The 20197-nt window shown below is 37.1% G+C and overlaps 1 protein-coding gene across 1 annotated transcript; it reads left to right on the forward strand.

Moving 5' to 3' along the window:
* The first annotated feature begins 1298 nt into the window (after positions 1–1298).
* LOC126973118 (juvenile hormone epoxide hydrolase-like) lies at positions 1299–19964 on the forward strand. The gene is made up of 7 exons (XM_050820261.1): positions 1299–1433; positions 3299–3481; positions 12120–12365; positions 14193–14339; positions 15064–15409; positions 18484–18712; positions 19751–19964. The coding sequence occupies exons 1-7, from the start codon at positions 1347–1349 to the stop codon at positions 19950–19952; spliced, it is 1440 nt and encodes a 479-aa protein (XP_050676218.1). The 5' UTR covers positions 1299–1346; the 3' UTR covers positions 19953–19964.
* Positions 19965–20197: the final 233 nt, after the last annotated feature.

A 20197-nucleotide genomic window follows, 5' to 3' on the forward strand; every position in this document is an offset into this window, starting at 1 on the left:
AATCCACAATTTCAGCTATTGTTTGTATAAAATAATGGTTTGTCTAAGAAATTGGTTTTGATTATTCTTATCAAAATAACAACTTTGCTCAGATTATTTTCACTATGTTACTAAGTTTAGTTAGCTAAGATTGTGATGCGTAGAGACGTCGTTTCATTTTTTGTATGGAAATTGAGGACAAACGAGCGTACGGTTCACCTGGTTCCAAGTGATCATCACCCAGCCACATTCTCTTGCAACACCAGAGGAATCACAACAGCGTTGCCGGTCTTTAAGGAAAGTGTACGCACTTTTTTTCAAGGTACCCATATCGTATCGTCCCGAAACACTGCTGCTCATTCCACAGCTTTGTAGTACGTGGAAGAAAGCTCCTTGAAAACCGCACCGTGGAGGACCGCCACACATCCAGATGGTGGGGATGAAATCCTAATTTGTGGCGTATCGTGCGAAGGTGAAATTCGGCGGCAGGAATCAGGAGAAACAGCTCTTCGGAACACTCCCCGTGATAAATGCGGTAGAAGACACTCAATGAAGCGACGTCTCTACGCAACGCCAAGGTTACCAACGTCCTACCTCATTGTGTGTGTAGTCGCCGTAGCTAGTGAAATTACTGGGCAAATGAGACATGACATCTTATGTCTCAAGGTGACGAGCGCAGTTGAATTTTTGGGTTTTTCAAAAATCTTGAGCGGCACTGCATTGTAATGGGCAGCGCGTATCAATTACCATCAGCTAAACGACCTGCTCGTCTCGTCCCTTATTTTCATAAAAAAAGTGAAAATGACTCATGTATAACCGAACCTCCAACATCGCACTGCTAATGCGGTTTTGATGTACTTTCCTCCTTAGTGTAATCATCAGCTGCCAAGAAGTAAGGCTTATACGCAAAAGACCTAGATGATATTGTTTTGTATACAGGGTGGCCCACCCAAACCGGTCAGTATGGGGATTTCAAAATATATAAGAGATAGAAGAATATCGTCTAAGGAACCACGATATCGATTTTAGAGAAAACAAAAACTGCATTCATAGATTTTCAAAAAAAAATCATACACGACTCGGGAATCGAACCCGGTCATTTTGGAAAAAAAATACATTTTTGTTTTATTGCCATATTGATATTGTAGGTTGTAAGAAATGATTGTTGCTATGAAACCTTGTGTATACATTCTAAGCGTGGAGACAGGAGCACAAGATAACGTGTTAATTTATAATACTTGTAAGATAATTCAATAAATACTCACAATTACATATCGACACGTGGTTTGTAGATAACCCCAAATAAATCCGATGATAAAGAGCGATAACGTATATGTAATGATTTAGTGTTATGTCAACAGTTCGAAATGGCACCCAAGAAAAAAGTGAATAAAAATAGTGACGCGAAATCTAAAGATAAGAATGAGAAAGCCAATAGCTCTGGATCAATTGCTGTAAGTAATAAGAAGTTAAATATAAATTAAAACTTTCTGTTTGGTTAAATATCGTTTGGTATAGAACCACCGCTACAAACAGCAATGTCGCCATTGGTTAATGTTAGGGACAGCAACTCATTCATTGGTCAAGGCGAGTGGTTGTCCCTGTGACGTTATTTTGTACCAATCAAAGACCACCTTGACATTCACGATGAGTCTTTCGTACATTCAAAAGAACTTTAATTTCTAGTATTATTCACAATTTAAATATATATTTCAATTTGGTTAATTATCGTTTGGTATAGAAGTAGCCAGTGGCTGTATGAGTTTAGTTACACTACCCGCAACCGGCTCAAGTGACACTATTCCTTGTACTGACAGCAACACAATCATAAATCACCGCTACAAGCAGCAATGTCACCATTAGTTAATGTTAGGGACAGCAACTCATTCATTGGTCAAGGCTAGTGGTTGTCACTGTGACGTCATTTTGTATCAATTTGAGACCACTTTGAAATTAACGAAGACTGTTTCGTATACATTCAAAAAAAGATCAAAACAAATAATTATCTTTAAAATAGTATTTTAACTAATATTTGATCAATATTTAGGGGAATTATTCGGAACACCTAATGTTAATCCCTCAAAAATAATATCAAAAAGTTACGTATACATTCAACTCTTACGGCAATAAGACAATAAAATATTCTATATATAGTTTTTGATTTTAAATAACGTAAACTGTCTAAATAGACTATAACGAAAACGACGAAAAATTATCTGAGTCAATCTAGTCGCGCCTAAAGTAGTTATACTACAAAAATTAAATTTTATAGTTTTCAGTAAAGTTTAGTTAGGTTAGTTTAGTTTGATAATAAAATATCTCAAAATATACCCAACTCGCCTAATGATTTTTACACTTCAAAAATATTAGGTATTTCGTTTAAAATTGACTATTTTTTGTATTGCGCTGTCTATTGTCGAAAAGCCCGCAAAATTTCGCTCTCCATTCAGCTTGAGCAACTCTTTCTCGACCTGTAAGAGTTGGCTTTACATTATGCGTGTTTAGCAGACGTGGTCGCTAACTATGGGCCTTATGGGAAAGCTCATGGTCGCTCGGAAGACAGATGGCCCTTGGGGCAATAAAGTCCTCGAATGGCGACCATGTAAGGGAAGACGCAATGTTGGTAAGCCTCCCACAAGATGGACCGACGATCTGGTCAAGATCGCCGGGATACGTAGGATGAGGGCAGCGCAGGATCAATCGTCATGGAGATCTTTGGGGGAGGCCTTTGTCCAACAGTGGACGTTTTCTGGTAGATGATGATAATGATGAACCTATTGGTTGAAAATTGATATTAAATGCCTACTATTAACAATATAGTCGTTGTTTTCTTGGGTTTTTGGGTACCACAAGGGTGCCTATTTCTGCCGTGAAGCAGGAATGTGTAAGCATTATTGTGTTTCGGTCTGTAAGGCGCCGTAGCTAATGAAATAACTGGGCAAATAAGACTTAACATCACATGCCTCAAGGTTACGAGCGCAATTGTAGTGCTGCTCAGACATTTTTGGGTTTTTCCTAAGCGGCACTGCATTGTTATAGACATCACTTGACCGACCTGCTCGTCTCGTCCCTTATTTTCATAAAATAAATGTTTAACGCTCAAGTTTATTTAATTTGGCTTTTGACAAATTAGTTTGACTTGAAATTTGGGTTTGGTTAATAATATATGGTAATCTAATAATAAAAATAAATAAAAAAATATTAAAAACATTAGTATCACAGACAAAGAGTAAACTTTGTACCTCACAATTAGTAACCATGTAAGCTTATCTTTTTTTAAGAAATAAATTTTTATTAGTTACCCTTTGGTATTTTGCAGGCATGTCTTCTCATCCTTACACCAATAGCAGCAGTCACTTTATCGCTGGTAGCTTTTCAATTTTACAACAAATTCCTGAGTATACCAGAGATACCCAACTTGGATTATGATGTCTGGTGGGGTCCAAATACTACCAAAGTTGATACAACCATTAGACCGTATAAAATAGTATTTTCTGATGCTGTAAGTAAACTAATACACTAAAGTTGCAAATTTATTTTTGTAAATAATTGATATTTTTATGCCTATAATAGTAGAGCCTATAATAGTAAAATGATCTTGTACATCAACACGAAACGCTAAATCTAGAAATCGAATACCAATATGCCTGTTACTTAATCGACTTTAAAAAGAGATTTTGAGTTGCTTAACCAAAGCCATTAAAATGTAATAAAAATCCGAATCATTGGACAGAGTGACACGTAACCAAAGTCTACGGGGGTGAGGGTAACTTTATAAATAATCTAACGGCCCGCAATCTCAGACACCAGAAAAAAGTAAATATTATATCACGGACGACAAAACAAAAATAACTCCGTGTCACCTTACATAACATCGAGGCAACAAAACATGCCGGTAAACGTGTAAATACATAGCCCCACGCATACACTTACACTAATACAAGCCGATCGGCCGCCATTATGAGATTTGCCATCGTCTGTGGCAGATCAGTTTGCGTCGCAATAAAATACTTTAATAATGCCGTCGTGCGTTGTAAAGAAGTGTAAAAACAATACTATAAAAGTATTTGTGGGTATATGATTATTTAAGGGAGAAAAAATTGTGTAACTGGTATACCCCATAACCTCACACACACTTCCATAAGGGTGCTTCACTTGCTAATAACACGGCGCGGAGTCCTTCTTTTTTTACTAGTCCGTGTGTTATATATCTTTATTATTAGTATAAATATTAATAAATAATTTTTGTTAGTTTAGGTAAAAGCTATCTTTGAAGGTATTTCTTCAATTTCATAAAAAATAAATATTTAATATAATATAATACTAAATATTTAATTTAATAATAATATAATACACTGGCCTGCAAAAGTAAGTATCACACTTTTCAAATTAATTTTTTTTTCTTAACTATAGAAGGTAGGGATTTAAGATTAAAAACGTTTTGTTACAAATTTTATAGGCTTTAATTCTTAGAAACTTAAATTATACATTAGTAACATTTTAACTTAAAAATATAAAACAATGAAAATAGACATTTTTAGTTTAGTGTAAAAAAATTCAACTTAAATGTATTACATGTTATTTAATTTTTAATAACTGGTAAAAGGCATAAAAGGCATTTATTTTCTCAAAATTGATTCCATTAGATTGATTGATTACATTGAATTAGAATTCTTTTTGATGTCATTTCTTATACTACTAGATACTACTACCGCTTCGGAAACAAATGGCGCTCTGAGAGAGAAGAAGCGGCGCAAGAAACTCTCCCAGCATTCTTTTTTTTTGCGCTCTTTTCAATAAAAATATACAATATTGTACAGTCATTTCTATCGCTATTAGATAAACACAATCTAGTCCCAGGCTGTCCGAACATTTAGATATTCAGCAGTGGAGAGGATTTACGACAGAGCCATTTTTTTATAAAACATTTAAATTTATTTATAGATAATGCCTGAACAGTGGCTGGGACTTTATTGTAGAAGTGTATACATTTACCCTTAAAGCTATTATGTATTGACACGGGGGGTGGGTCAGGGATTGGAAATAATACTCCGCTTATAGGAACGAGTCTTTATTTGCGTTCACTTTTTTTTCGAACTTGCACTACGCCGGTCTGCCGCTGTTCCTCTTGTGGGCGGCGGTACCTTCAACGCGTCACACCGCACCAAACACTAAGTCTCTTCTATCTTCTTCTTGGAACACTTCCACTTTTCACTATTTCTTCTTTTCTTCTTCTTCTTTACACTTTCGAGTCAGAACTCGAACTGCCGTAGGCCACGCTTAGTACGGCTTATATACCCCCGGATCTGTTCTATTTTTAAAATGATTCTCCTATTCCATCTTTAAATTTAAATTGTACTAGAAAATTCTTTTAACTATTTTTATCCTGCTTACACATTATCCATCCCTTTTTTTCTGTTCGATTTGATCCTGAACTTACTAGAAATTTCCATTAATTTTACAAAACCCAAAAAATTCCATACACTGGTAGGTGTATCGAACCCGGGACTACAGCGTTTAAAGTAAACACTTTTACGCCAAAGCTACGAGTATTGCTGACGGAGCTGTTGAAATTATCAATGTCTTGAAGTTTGACACTCTCGTCATTTACGTTGCAGCGCAACAATCCGATAGTCCACACAAAATCTAGTTGATCCATCCTTCTTCTTCACCAGAACCACTGGAGAACACCATGGACTCGACGACGGTTCTATTACACCATTTTCTTTCATATCCCGAATCATGTCTTCCACTTCTTGTTTGCGTGCAAATGGAATACGTCTTGGTCTCTGCCGTATCGGAATGGTGTCTCCTGTGTCGATCTTGTGATTCACCAAACCAGTTCTTCCGATGTCTCCGTCGTTCTTCGATAATATCCTGGCGTAGCGTAACAGGAAATTTCTCGCTTTTATTAATTGTAGCTTGGTAAGATTGTCCTTACAGCCATCCAAAAGTTTCTGTATGTTCACATCCTGGCTTGCAGCTAAGGTCTTCCTCCCTTCTTCACACTTTCTTAACCAAGCTATTACCTCACAAGCTCCGTTCACTGTCCCCTTCCTAACGATTTGCTTCTCTTCATGAGGATTAAACACGGGAACCATCGCAATTTGGGAGTTTCCCACAACAGTCCTGGCTGGGATCCATGTCGTTTCCGATATCTCTCTTTCAATTATAGCGCAATTACAGGATCTTCCTCTGTCATCCCTTGGCAGGACTACCGGGACTAAAGTCTGCGACCTCGGATTTAAGGTATTGTCCCTCAAGCACAGCACTTTTCCAAAAATTCCGCCTTTTATTGGAATTTCTTCATCTCCATGCTTCAATACACCATGTTTCATGTTAATGGTACACTGATGATATCGAAGAAAATCCAACCCAATGATACAGTTATCTATGATATCCGCGATTACCACTTCTTGCCAGTACAACGTATCCCCGAGTTTCATAGCTATGACCTTCTCTCCCTGGACTGGTATGCGCTGGCCTGTAGCTGTTGTCAGTGTTAAGTTTACATTTTCTCGCATATGTCGTCTTCCGATGCTCTCTAGTCTTCTTTGGCAAACGACTGCACGTGAGGCTCCCGTATCCAAAGTGAAACGGCAAGATTTTCCATTTATCATTCCTTCTATAACCAAAGTGTTTCCGTCACATGCTTGCTTCACGAAGATCCTTTTGGCTTTCCTTTTACCGGCCAGCGCCCACCCCACTGCTCTGGCCTTTTCCTGTTGCTCCAGTGGTGACGTTGAGATTGTCGCTTCCTTCCTATCTCGCGTTATGCGCTCACGTCTGGGGCAAGTGCTCCTGAGGTGTCCTCGCTCCCAACAGCCGTAGCATACCGGGTTGTAATCTCGCATTCGGCTGGAATCTGCTGGTACAATTTCACGGAGTCTCAACGCCTAAGAATTGTGGCGCACCGTTTCTACTTCCAACGCATGTGCCACCGCTTTCTTCAAGCAAGTATGATGACTCAATCGTACAGCTGCTCTTACTTTGGCGTATACCATCATACCCGTATTCCATCGATGAACACTTGGAGCAACATTTCTTCTATTGCAGCTGGTGATGACTGATATGCTTTACGTACTAGCTTCTCAGCTTCCACAGACTATTGCTGCAGAATTTCGTTGGCCCTTTGACTGCGGTCCTTAAGTTGCGCCCGATACACATGCTCAAGGTGTTTATCGCCATAACGTGCCTCCAACGCGTCAATAAGGTCTGTGTAAGTCATTTCCTTCTTACCAGCGCCGAGTGCTTCCAATACGGAGAGTGAATTGTCACGGAGAGCCAATGTGAGGGCAGAGTGCGCGTCTTGGTCACTCCAACCGCAGGCTCTTCTGACCGTCTCCAATTGTAGCTTGAAGGCAGCCCAGGAAGACTTGCCGTCGTAGGGAAGTACTTTTAAATTTCTGGTCGATGTGGTTCCGCAGGTAACTCCTGTGTTGGTTGAAGGACACACGACCCTTCCACTGAGCTGATGAATGGTTGATTCCATCTCTCCCATCTTACGTTGAAAGTTTTCTTCAACTTCGTCCATCTTCTTTTCCACGCTTTCAATCCGGGCAGAGTTTTTCTGCACAACGGATAAAATGTCTTTGGAGAGGCCTTCATGCAGGTCTCGCAGCTGCTGCTCCTGTCGGCGTGCTTGTTCCTCTTTCAAGCCCTGTAGCTGTTCTTCCTGTCGGCGCGCTGCTCTTCCTGCCGGCGCGCTTGTTCCTCCTGTCGACGCGCTTGCTCCTCCTGTCGGCGCGCTTGCTCTTGCATCATAGCGGCCATCTGCTGCATGAGCGCGCTGATGTCTACGGCAGGAGCCTGCGGTGCTGACACGGTCGCACTGAGTCCAGAGCCGGATGCGTCTTGTGACTCGTCCTCGGCCGCGGGATCTGCTCCCGCTCGCGTGGTCACTCCCTTCTCGTTCCTGGGCACTAATCGCATCTTTCCAATCCCACTTCTGACACCAATTGACACGGGGGGTGGGTCAGGGATTGGAAATAATACTCCGCTTATAGGAACGAGTCTTTATTTGCGTTCACTTTTTTTTCGAACTTGCACTACGCCGGTCTGCCGCTGTTCCTCTTGTGGGCGGCGGTACCTTCAACGCGTCACACCGCACCAAACACTAAGTCTCTTCTATCTTCTTCTTGGAACACTTCCACTTTTCACTATTTCTTCTTTTCTTCTTCTTTACACTTTCGAGTCAGAACTAGAACTGCCGTAGGCCACGCTTAGTACGGCTTATATACCTCCGGATCTGTTCTATTTTTAAAATGATTCTCCCATTCCATCTTTAAATTTAAATTGTACTAGAAAATTCTTTTAACAATTTTTATCCTGCTTACACATTTTCCATCTCTTTTTTTCTGTTTGATTTGATCCTGAACTTACTAGAAATTTCCATTAATTTTACAAAACCCAAAAAATTCCATACACTGGTAGGTGTATCGAACCCGGGTCTACAGCGTCTAAAGCAAACACTTTTACGTCAAAGCTACGAGTATTGCTGACGGAGCTGTTGAAATTATCAATGTCTTGAAGTTTGACACTCTCGTCATTTACGTTGCAGCGTTGCTACGCAACAGTATCTTATGAAGCCTACTAGAATTAGTTTCAAGCAATCACTTATTTCTAGTGTTATAATAATGAAAATCACCATTAAGAGCAAAAAGGTGACGATTTTTGTGAACATATATTAAATTTTCATAAATGTACTGACAATGAACAGTCATGATATTTATTTCTCTAAATATTTCTTTGAGAGACTGTCTTTAACCAAGCTGATATATAGCACGAACAGCTTTCTTTTGCAGTGCAAACACTATATCAATGTCAGCAGCATGACCCCATAGTAATATACCGTACGTCATGATGCTGTGAAAATAACTAAAGTACACTAATCTAGCGGTCGCAACATTCATGTACTCTCTAATCATTCTAACTGCATATGCCGCAGAGCTGAGTCTATCTGCTAGATGGGTAATATGTGGACCCCACTGAAGCTTTTTGTCTAACGTGATACCCAAGAAGACCGTAGTGTCCACAAGTTCCAATCTCTGGTCATTTATGTACGTTGGTTTGTACCTCCGCTGTGTTTGGTGTAATGAACCGTATGCACTTTGTTTTTTTACTGTTTAAGTTATTCGTTATTCGTCTCAAACCAACGCACTATCTTTGAGAGTGCATTGTTTACCTCGTCATCAATATCCGCACGTCGCTTCACTTTAAAAATAAGTGAAGTATCATCAGCAAACAATACAATCTCATGGCTATCATCTACTACAAACGGTAGATCGTTAATATATATAAGAAACAAGAAAGGATCGAGAATAGAACCCTGTGGAACACCTATTCCCACAGGTTTACCCGAAGACCGTTTGCCATTTACCGATGTTAATGAAACGAAAGAGTTCAGATAGTCGATACTATCTGAACTCTTTCGCTTAAATATTAACAGATTTAGGGCTCTATTTTTCACTCCATAATGTTTTAGTTTTAGGAGTAAAGTTTCATGGTGGACGCAGTCAAATGCTTTGGACAAATCACAAAAAATGCCCAATGCATCCTGTGACTCTTCCCAGGCGTCAAAGATGTGCTCAATGAGTCTAGTACCCGCATTAATTGTTGATAAGCCCCTAGTGAAACCAAACTGATTTTTGTTCATTAATTTACAAAAATGCATTTGTAGCTGTTGAAACAAAAGTTTCTCAAAAATTTTACTAAAAACAAGGCCGCACTGAAATAGGTCTGAAATTAGCAGGGTCAAAAGAACTGCCCGATTTAAACAAAGGTATAACTTTGCTGTATTTCATGAGGTCAGGGAACACACCCTCATCTATGCATTCATTAAATATTATTGCTAATTCAGGTGCTATAATGTCAAGTATATATTTTACAATATAAGTCGAATGGCCCCATAGGTCTTTTGTATTTTTTAGGTTAATTAATTTGAAGATTTTTATTATATCGCTACCTGTAACATACTTAAATTTCAAATCAGTGGAAGATACTGGTACGTGTAATTTAAGCATATCATATGCTGCTTTTGGCGAAGAGTTAAGGTCTTTGGTCGTGACAATCGGGATTTCGGAGAAGTATTTATCAAATTCGTTTGCAATTTCTATTTCCGAATTTATAACGCGATTATTAATATTTAAACAGATAGAGGTGTTACGGCAATTCGATCTACCAGTTTCATTGTTAATTACACTCCAAGTCACTTTTACTTTATTATTACTGTTTTTAATTTTATCTGCAATGAAACGTGTTTTCGCTTCATGACAAACTACTTTAAAGAGCTTGGAGTATTTTTTTACATTTATTTTAAATTCTTCACTATTATTGTAATGCTTCTCATAATAAAGGTCATATAAGCGTTTACGACTTTTGTGGATACCCATTTTGCCCAATCATTAAAACAATGTTTGTTGTTTACTGTCACCGTTACTGGAGTAAAAATCCTGTCAAATTCCTCACAGAAGGAATTTAAGACTAAGTTATAGTGAAAATTAGCAGTTTCACCACAGTGAAATAATGGTATCGTATTTACCAAATTTTTTCTAAACCTCTCAAGACGGCTACCCGTCACTGGTATAATCGTCACCTTCTTTGGTCTGACGTTGTCCAATCTTGTATTTACTTTTATAAGTTGCCCACTATGGTCGGACTGAAGATTATTAATTATGAGTTACTAGTAATAGTAACATCTGTAAAAATATTATCTAAACAGGTTGCTGTTGTAGAAGTGATTCTAGTAGGTTACCAAAATACATTGAACAAATTAAAACTTTGGTATTGCCTCCTCGAGCTTTGATTACAGCTTCGAGCCGATGTTATTCTCCCATTCTTCTACCAGGGCCTGCTTTAGTGCCCTGAGGGTAGTAGGTGGTGGTCTGCGTTGGTCTGACTAGCCTCCCAAGCTCATCCCAGGCGTGTTCAATCGGGTTGAGATCAGGACTTCTTGATGGCCAAGCCATCACGCTGATACTGACCTCCTGAATATACTTTTGTACAATATGAGCCGTGTGTGGCCAGGAATTACCATGCATCAGCATCGATCCATCACCCATATTTGCTAAATACGGCCCTGCATACTCATTGAGAATCTCTTGAGCATATCTTTGCCCAGTGAGGGTGCCATTTTCTATGGCTACTAGCTCTGTGCGACCTTCTGAAGATATGCCAGCCCATACTTGTACACTGCCTCCACCACACTGACTCATTCTGAGATGCAGGCTTGAAAGTATCGCTCACCAGGTCGCCTGTAAACACTTCGCCTTACATCAGAAGTGTAAAGGGAGAATCGAGACTCATCTACAAACAAAATTCTTGACCATTCTTCTTCATCCCACTGCATGTGTTCACGGGCGTATCGCAGTCTGGCTACTCGATGCTGTCTCTCGAGTTTTGGGCAGCTCGCTGCTCTTCGGGGTTTCAAATTTGCTTCAGCAAGTCTTCTTCTCACTGTACTGTCACTAATGTAGTCCCTCCGGGTCTTAAGTAGCTGTTGCTGGACTTCAACTGCATTTTGGTGGCGATTTCTTAACACAGTGGAAATAATATAACGATCTTCTCGGGCACTGGTACACCTGGGTCTGCCATTACAAGGTCTCCTCAGATGGTGTCCAGTCTCTTCGTACCTTCGCTTTACCTTCTGGACTGTTCGTACCGTCACACCCACCATTCTTGCAGTGCGACGCATACTGATGCCTAGTTCCAGAAAAGCCATGATCCTAGCACATTCTTCAACTGAAAGAGGCATGATAAATAAATTTTATGTGCTTTTTAGCATAAATTTTTAAAACAAGACCCATCGATCTTGAAAAAAATTTAAAACAGAAAGAAAAATGTGAATGGTAAAATTGTAATTCAGAAACGTCCACTTTGAAAAAGGAATGGTTTTGTTTTTGAAGTTTTTTTTCAGCCAATCCTTATAAGAAGGTTACCGACTATAAAGTTTTTATGTACAAAATTAAATTCTCTTTGGAGTCCTTTTTATTTCGAAAGTATATCTTGTGAACTTAAAACGTTATCCCAATTTTAAAAGTGTGATACTTACTTTTGAAGGCCAGTGTATATTATATTATTGAATATATAAAAACAGGACAAAATGTGATATAAATTATGAAATAATCTTAAAAATATTTTAGATGCAAGAAAACCTCCGGAGAAAATTTGAAATGTATCGCCGGAGTACCAGATTGAAGAGTTTGGAGGAGTCGGCAGAGTATGGAATCAACTCTGACGCGTTGGGGCAGCTTTTCGCCCATTGGCAATTCCAATATAAATACCCGAAACGAGTAAAGTATCTGAATAAGTTTGATCATTTCAAGACCACTATCCAAGGGTTGGATATACATTTTGTGCACGTTAAGCCAACAGCGGAGAATGTCAAGGTACCTCAATTAATCGCATTATACCTTTATTTATTTGCAGTGTGAGCGGACTGATGGGTCTTCTGTAGGTACCCAATAATTGTTTTTATTTAATTAATTTATATTTATTTTTTGACTTACTCGAGTAAGTCATCGAGTATTTGACGTTTGATTATTTTTGTTTGCTATGTTAATCTAAAGGAGTGGCAATAAGTTTCTTGCCACTTCTTCTCATTAAAGCTCAATAAGTCTAATTTCATTAGGTACATATCGTTATTTTACAATAAAAACATTTTGTCTTCAACAATTGTATACCCAAAATAATGGAGTATCCGGGATTCACACCGTGCGTCTTGAGATAACGCCTCCAATGCTCTTAACCCAACGGGTTGTATGGTGTTACCCACATTATTCATAAATATTTGTATGTTTGACGAACACTCAAGTTATGGCTTAAGTGTACTTAACGATTATTGGCTCAGCCCCAATATTTGCATATTAGCAAATAAATTTAAAACGTTGCTCTTTCAAATCTAAAGAATTTGATATTTTTAAGTGTTTCCATTACTGGGATAATACTCTAAGCACATAAAAACCATAAATTTTAGTACAATCCTAGAAGTGTAAAAATTTCTTTATTTTTATCTTTATTTCATTCTCTTTTCATTAAATATGACAACCCTTTAAATAAATTTAACGTTTGTAGCTTTTAACTTTGAATACAAGATTTAACTTCACTCACATTGAGTCCTAATACTAATGATTATTTGTACTACAGCTCATAGCAATTGCAGCCATTTTCCAGTTTTATTATGGGTATGATGCCAGTCTAAAGGAATCAAAGAAAAACTTTTACCAAAAAAAAAGGATTTAAAAAATACCACAGTTTTGATATAAATATTATAGATTTTAAAGATATTCAAGATATATCTTAATATATATATATTTATTTTTTGCGTCTGTTGTAACTGAACTCCTCCTAAACGGCTGGACTGACATTGATGATTTTTTTGTGTGTTCCAGTGAATTTGAGATTGGTTTAGATTCTCAATTTCGTCCATATAATATAATTCTCCTGCTCATGAGTATGTTAGTGGACTCATCATAACTACTGCACCAATTTTTCAAATTTAAGAGGTGTGTACAGGACAACGTCTGTCGGGTCCACTTGTAATAAAATATATAATTTTTTTTAAAACAAAACAATGCGTATAGCTATATTTACAATACTATACAAGATAACATGAAATTTACACTATAATTACTAGGAAGTGTACCAATAATAGGAAGTGTTTCCGAGTTGGATAATTTTAATTTTATGTCGATAATAAAAGTATATAATAATGCAATCGGCCACGTTAACTGAAAATCTGACGTCAAAGCTCAATAATCATCACCGCGTCCATATATATTACGTGTTGTCATTGATTTCTGTGGCGTGACGACATTATATCTTCATCACGACACGAGCGCTTTCACGGGTAATTCAAAGCACGTTCAGCTGATGGTAATTGATACGCCCTACCCATTAGCATGCAGTACCGCTCAGGATTCATGAAAAACCCCAAAAATTCTGAGCGGCACTACAATTGCGCTCGTCACCCTGAGACGTAAGACGTTAAGTCTCATTTGCCCAGTAATTTCACTGGCTACGGCGCCCTCCAGACCGAAACTCAGTAATGTTTACACATTACTTCTTCACGGCAGAAATAGGCGCCGTTGTGTAACCCATAAACTAGCCGACATCCTGTGCAAAGGAGCCTCCCACTGGTAAACTGTATACTGCAAAGGAATCCAAAATCTGTCACCATTATTATACACAATTCTAACTCACTTATAATTTACCAGGTTATCCCTCTTTTGTTGCTGCATGGTTGGCCAAGCTCAATTAAGGATTTCTACGAAGCAATTCCATTACTGACGTCACCGAGGCCTGGATACGACTTCGTGTTTGAGGTTGTCGTACCGAGTTTACCAGGATTTTGTTATTCACAGGTATTTTAGAGAATAATGGCTTTCATGTGGATCAAAATTTAAAGACTTTTAAGGTTTGCTTTAAGTTTAAATACTAATGATTTTTAAAGTGAAACATCGTCTTTAACTTTTTCGTCTGTGTGTTGCATGTCGCATGATGGTCGGGCGGCGCCTTTAGTTTGCAGCAGCTGACCGTATAGTGTACAGACTATTGCTCATTTGTGCCAGTGCTCCACGCTATTTCCCATTATCATTCCAATTTTCCAAGTATAAAATTAAGATTGATAAAGAGATTTTTATACCCTTAATGGAATATTATTCCAAAAACTTTTAGTTAAATGTCTATAATGTGAAAAAAAGTTTCACTTTTACCGTGGTTTCAGAAAACCACACAATTTTCATTATTTGGTCTGGTTATTAATAATATTTTATGATGGTTGTATTATTCAAAATATGAAATTAGCTCTTTTCAAATCTATTTGCAGCGTTCTATACCGTTTTACTACTAAACAACGCAATTATTGATTTTAAAATATAGTTTTCTAGAAGTGTATTGTTTTATACCTTAACTCCACAAAAATATATATACAGTTTATTTATTTATAGTATCACAAATCGAAAACATATTACACGGCGCTAGAATAAATTCTTGACTCTTTTGTGTAGTCGCCTGATTCAGAAAAAGCTATGGGAATTCTAAATGTAAGAATACCGATCAACATTAATACTGCTACTCATTTTTCAGGGTCCAGTGAAGGTTGGTTTTAGTCCACACCAAATAGCCATCGTAATGAGAAATCTAATGCAAAGAATTGGCTTTAAACAATTTTATGTCCAAGGTGGTGATTTCGGTCACACGATTGGCTCTCATATGGCGATCCTGTTTCCAGACCAAGTGCTTGGTTTCCACACAAGTTTCCCAGTTAATTTTTCAAAGATCTCCATGTTAACATGGCTGGTTGGTGGTGTTTGGCCTAGCTTGATGCCAAAGGAAATTACAGATTCAATGTACCCTTTAAAAGACAAGTTTAAGTATCTTTGGGAGGAATTCGGGTACATGCATATTCAGGCAACAAAACCTGATACTGTTGGTAAGTTGGTATCTCTTAATTTCACCATCGCATTTAAGAAAAAAATTTGATAATAGAATTTATGAAACACTAAGGGAACTCCTCCAAATTGATGAGCATATATGTATAAAAGTAAATAACGTTTTTGGTTTTTTCAACAGCAAGACAAACGTACATATGTGTATGTACAGAACGTATCATTTGGTGATAAACAAACAATCCGCTTGTCAATCCAAGCGGGGTCTGTGTCATCGGCTAGCGGAGCACGTACAACTACCCTCATGATTCCTAATAAAATCAACAAGTGCCGTACACATAATTTTAGGTCACGCCCACGCCGTTTCAATCTATTCAGAGTGTATGCCCTTAAGTCAAAGTTTTTTTTTTATTTATTTGTTTTCAACACTTACGTCTAGCCTTACAGGATTATTCCAAATGCGCTTGTGAAACATTCATGTTAAAAAATAATGTAACATTTAAAAAAGGTAAAAAAGGCATTTATTTTCACAAAAATGATTCCTTTAGAATTCTTTTTGATGTCATTTCTTATACTACTAGATATTACTACCGCTTCGGAAACAAATGGCGCTCTGAGAGAGAAGAAGCGGCGCAAGAAACTCTCCCAGCATTCTTTTTTTTGCGCTCTTTTCAATAAAAATATACAATATTGTACGGTCATTTCTATCGCTATAAAATAATCACAATCTAGTTCCAGGCTGTCCGATCATTTAGATATTCAGCAGTGGAGTAATAGGATTTACGACAGAGCCATTTTTTTATAAAACATTTTGATTTATTTATAGATAATGCTTGAACAGTGGCTGGGACTTTATTGTAGAAGTGTATACATTTACCTTTAAAGCTATTATGTATCTTATGAAGCCTACTAGAATTAGTTAAAAGCAATCCATTATTTCTAGTGTTATAATAATGAAAATCACTATTAAGAGCAAAAAGGTAACGATTTTTGTGAACATATATTAAATTTTCATAAAAGTACTGACAATGAACAGTCATGATATTTATTAAAATATTAATATTCTTTAAATTTTTCTTTGAGAGACTGTCTATAACCAAGCTGATATATAGTACGAACAGCTCTCTTTTGCAGTGCAAACACAATATCAATGTCAGCAGCATGACCCCATAGTAATATACCGTACGTCATGATGCTGTGAAAATAACTAAAGTACACTAATCTAGCGGTCGCAACATTCGTGTACTCTCTTATCTTTCTAACTGCATATGCCGCAGAGCTGAATCTATCTGCTAGATGGGCAATATGTGGACCCCACTGAAGATTTTTATCTAACATGATACCCAAGAAGACTGCAGTGTCCACAAGTTCCAATCTCTGGTCATTTATAAGTACGTTGGTTTGTACCTCCGCTGTGTTTGGTGTAATGAACCGTAAACACTTTGTTTTTTTACTGTTTAAGTGCAGATTATTCGTCTCAAACCAATGCACTATCTTTGAGAGTGCATTGTTTACCTCGTCATCAATATCCGCACGTCGCTTCACTTTAAAAATAAGTGAAGTATCATCAGCAAATAATACAATCTCATGGCTATCATCTACCACAAACGGTAGATCGTTAATATATATAAGAAACAAGAAAGGACCGAGAATAGAACCCTGTGAACACCTATTCCCACAGGTTTACCCGAAGACCGTTTGCCATTTACATCGACTATCTGAACTCTTTCGCTTAAATATGATTTTAACAGATTTAGGGCTCTATTTTTCACTCCATAATGTTTTAGTTTTAGGAGTAAAGTTTCATGGTGGACGCAGTTAAATGCTTTGGACAAATCACAAAAAATGCCCAATGCATCCTGTGACTCTTCTCAGGCGTCAAAGATGTGCTCAATGAGTCTAGTACCCGCATTAATTGTTGATAAGCCCCTAGTGAAACCAAACAGATTTTTGTTCATTAATTTACAAAAATGCATTTTTAGCTGTTGAAGCAAAAGTTTTCAAAAATTTTACTAAAAACAGCAGGCAGCACTGAAATAGGTCTGAAATTATCAGCGTCAAAATAACTGCCCGATTTAAACAAAGGTATAACTTTGCTGTATTTCATGAGGTCAGGGAATACACCCTCATCTATACATTCATTAAATATTATTGCTAATTCAGGTGCTATAATGTCAAGTATGTATTTTACAATATTAGTCGAATGGCCCCATAGGTCTTTTGTATTTTTTAGGTTAATTAATTTGAAGATTTTTATTATATCGCTACCTGTAACATACTTAAATTTCAAATCAGTGGAAGAAACTGGTACGTGTAATTTAAGCATATCATATGCTGCTTTTGGCGAAGAGTTAAGGTGTTTGGTCGTGACAATCGGGATTTCGGAGATGTATTTATCAAATTCATTTGCAATTTCTATTTCCGAATTTATAACGCGATTATTAATATTTAAACAGATAGAGGTGTTACGGCAATTCGATCTACCAGTTTCTTTGTTAATTACACTCCAAATCGCTTTTACTTTATTATTACTGTTTTTAATTTTATCTGCAATGAAACGTGTTTTCGCTTCATGACAAACTACTTTAAAGAGCTTGGAGTATTTTTTTACATTTATTTTAAATTCTTCACTATTATTGTAATGCTTCTCATAATAAAGGTCATATAAGCGTTTACGACTTTTGTGGATACCCATTTTGCCCAATCATTAAAACAATGTTTGTTGTTTACTGTCACCGTTACTGGAGTAAAAATCCTGTCAAATTCCTCACAGAAGGAATTGAAGACTAAGTTATAGTGAAAATGAGCATAAATTAAAAAATAACCTATGTATCTTATCGAATTATATACACTTAATCTTACATACATAAATTAATACTAAAGAATCTAATCTAATAATTATGTATTATTATCATAACATATAACCCACATTGCAATCTTTGTGGGTTCACTCAGAGTGCAAAAAAACAGAGACATAATTTTTATTATTTCAACTTATTCGTACCTACTACTGTTGTCTATGTAAGGATCATTTAAGAGTAACGTTTATAATTTAGTCTAGGTCTCACTTTAGTGTTAAACGTAATATATTACGTATATACGCCATTGTCTGTTTTAGGTATAGCTCTCCAAGATTCTCCTGTCGGCCTTGCTGCATACATCGTAGACCGGATTCTGGTGTTCACTAACCAATCCAACAAACTCTTGGAAGATGGCGGTCTATCTTCCTTCAACAAAACTGACCTGATCGACAACGTGATGCTGTACTGGAGCACTGGAAGTATCACCACGTCTTTGAGGTTGTATAAGGAGAGTTTCGCGAGTGAAGTTGACAGGATTTTAGAAGAGTGAGTATTTTACTCGTATTTTCACAAAAACATGCTTTTTAAATGACATTGTTTATTATACAAATAAAACTGAAAACAAAATTTTATGAACGATGCGGGACTCAAACCCGCCGCGTCTACTCACGTTCCGTAAAAGCGCTCTTGCCAACTGAGCCAACCGTTCGAGTGACGTATCATTGATATAATTTTGTATGCTTTGTTCAACTCTCAGATTGTGGCTTCATCTACAGGATCTACTTTACAGTTGATAACCTGTTCAACCCCAATATTTGCATATTAGGAAATTGACTTGAGATGTCGCTCTTGTAAATGTACACAATTTCTTATATTGTTTCAAAGTGATAGCCGTAACCTCTCCGACACGGAATGCTAGAGGTCACGGATTCGAATCCCGCATCGTTCATAATTTTTTTTTTCAATTTTTTTTTTTGTAATTAATCCCAGAAGTGATGGTTATCACTTTTAAACATAACAATTAGTGACATTGTTGGTATTGAATACAATAAATATTATTGTAGGTATTAAATAAGATTATGTTTACCGTCTAACTTCCCGTTACTGAAAAACTTCCCGCTATGCTCACTTATCCATAAAGAATCTTTCCGGTAATTTTATCCTGAGCGCGTCTAAAGATCTAGGACTAATTCTAAATTTAAAAAAAACTGACAGATTACCAACCTGGTGTTATGCTAAGTGAGCAATTTTGATCATTGAAATACTTTTTCTCTCTCCCACACTTTGGTAAACTCTATTATTATCTATTCTATTCAATTTATGAAACCTTAAGTTATTTGGGCAAATAATCATTACAAAATAAAAACAACCTAAGAGTTGAACAAGACATTCCAAGATTTACGGTCGATGCGTCACTTGAACCGTTGGCTGATTGCTCAATTGGTAAGAGCGCTCGGACGGAATCCGAGGAGCGCGGGTTCGAGTCTCGCATCGTGTAAAAAATTAATTTAATTTGTATACTATAAAGTAAGTTATTAACTGTTTTCATGTTTGAAAAAAATGATCTAGAAATATTTTTTCTAGAATTCCAACACCAGTACCAACTTGGGGTCTTCGTACTAAGCACGAAATCTTCCACACACCAGACTTCATTCTGCGCAGGAAGTACAATCTGTTAGGAATCACCAATCTGGATACAGGTGGCCATTTTGTAGCTTTTGAGAAGCCGGTTGAGTTTACAGATGACGTGTTTACGGCTGTAAAGAAATTTAGGTTAATAAAGTGATTTTTATTGTTATATCTTGTTTATTTTAATTTTCTTATCTTAACCTTTCCTTGGTTATACAAATGATTTAAGTTTTCTTAAGTGTTAATTCCGCCAATATTCGTTTTTAAAACAATTCGACACGTGTTTCGCCTCTACACGAGGCATCCTCAGGACGTGTTGTCTCGCCAAAATCAGTTCGACTGATCTTAATCATTTGTATAATATTATGGATTTCCGCAAAGTAACGCCTAATTCAATAAAAT

Source organism: Leptidea sinapis, chromosome 28, assembly GCF_905404315.1.
Source record: "Leptidea sinapis chromosome 28, ilLepSina1.1, whole genome shotgun sequence".
NCBI lineage: Eukaryota > Metazoa > Arthropoda > Insecta > Lepidoptera > Pieridae > Leptidea > Leptidea sinapis.

Bases quoted from the DNA above. Each gene is read 5' to 3' on its own strand.
- LOC126973118 (XM_050820261.1), top strand. From the start codon at position 1,347: ATGGCACCCAAGAAAAAAGTGAATAAAAATAGTGACGCGAAATCTAAA. The intron at 3,482-12,119 runs GTAAGTAAACTA...AAAATATTTTAG, and splicing joins AAATAGTATTTTCTGATGCT to ATGCAAGAAAACCTCCGGAG. The intron at 15,410-18,483 runs GTAAGTTGGTAT...TGTCTGTTTTAG, and splicing joins AACAAAACCTGATACTGTTG to GTATAGCTCTCCAAGATTCT.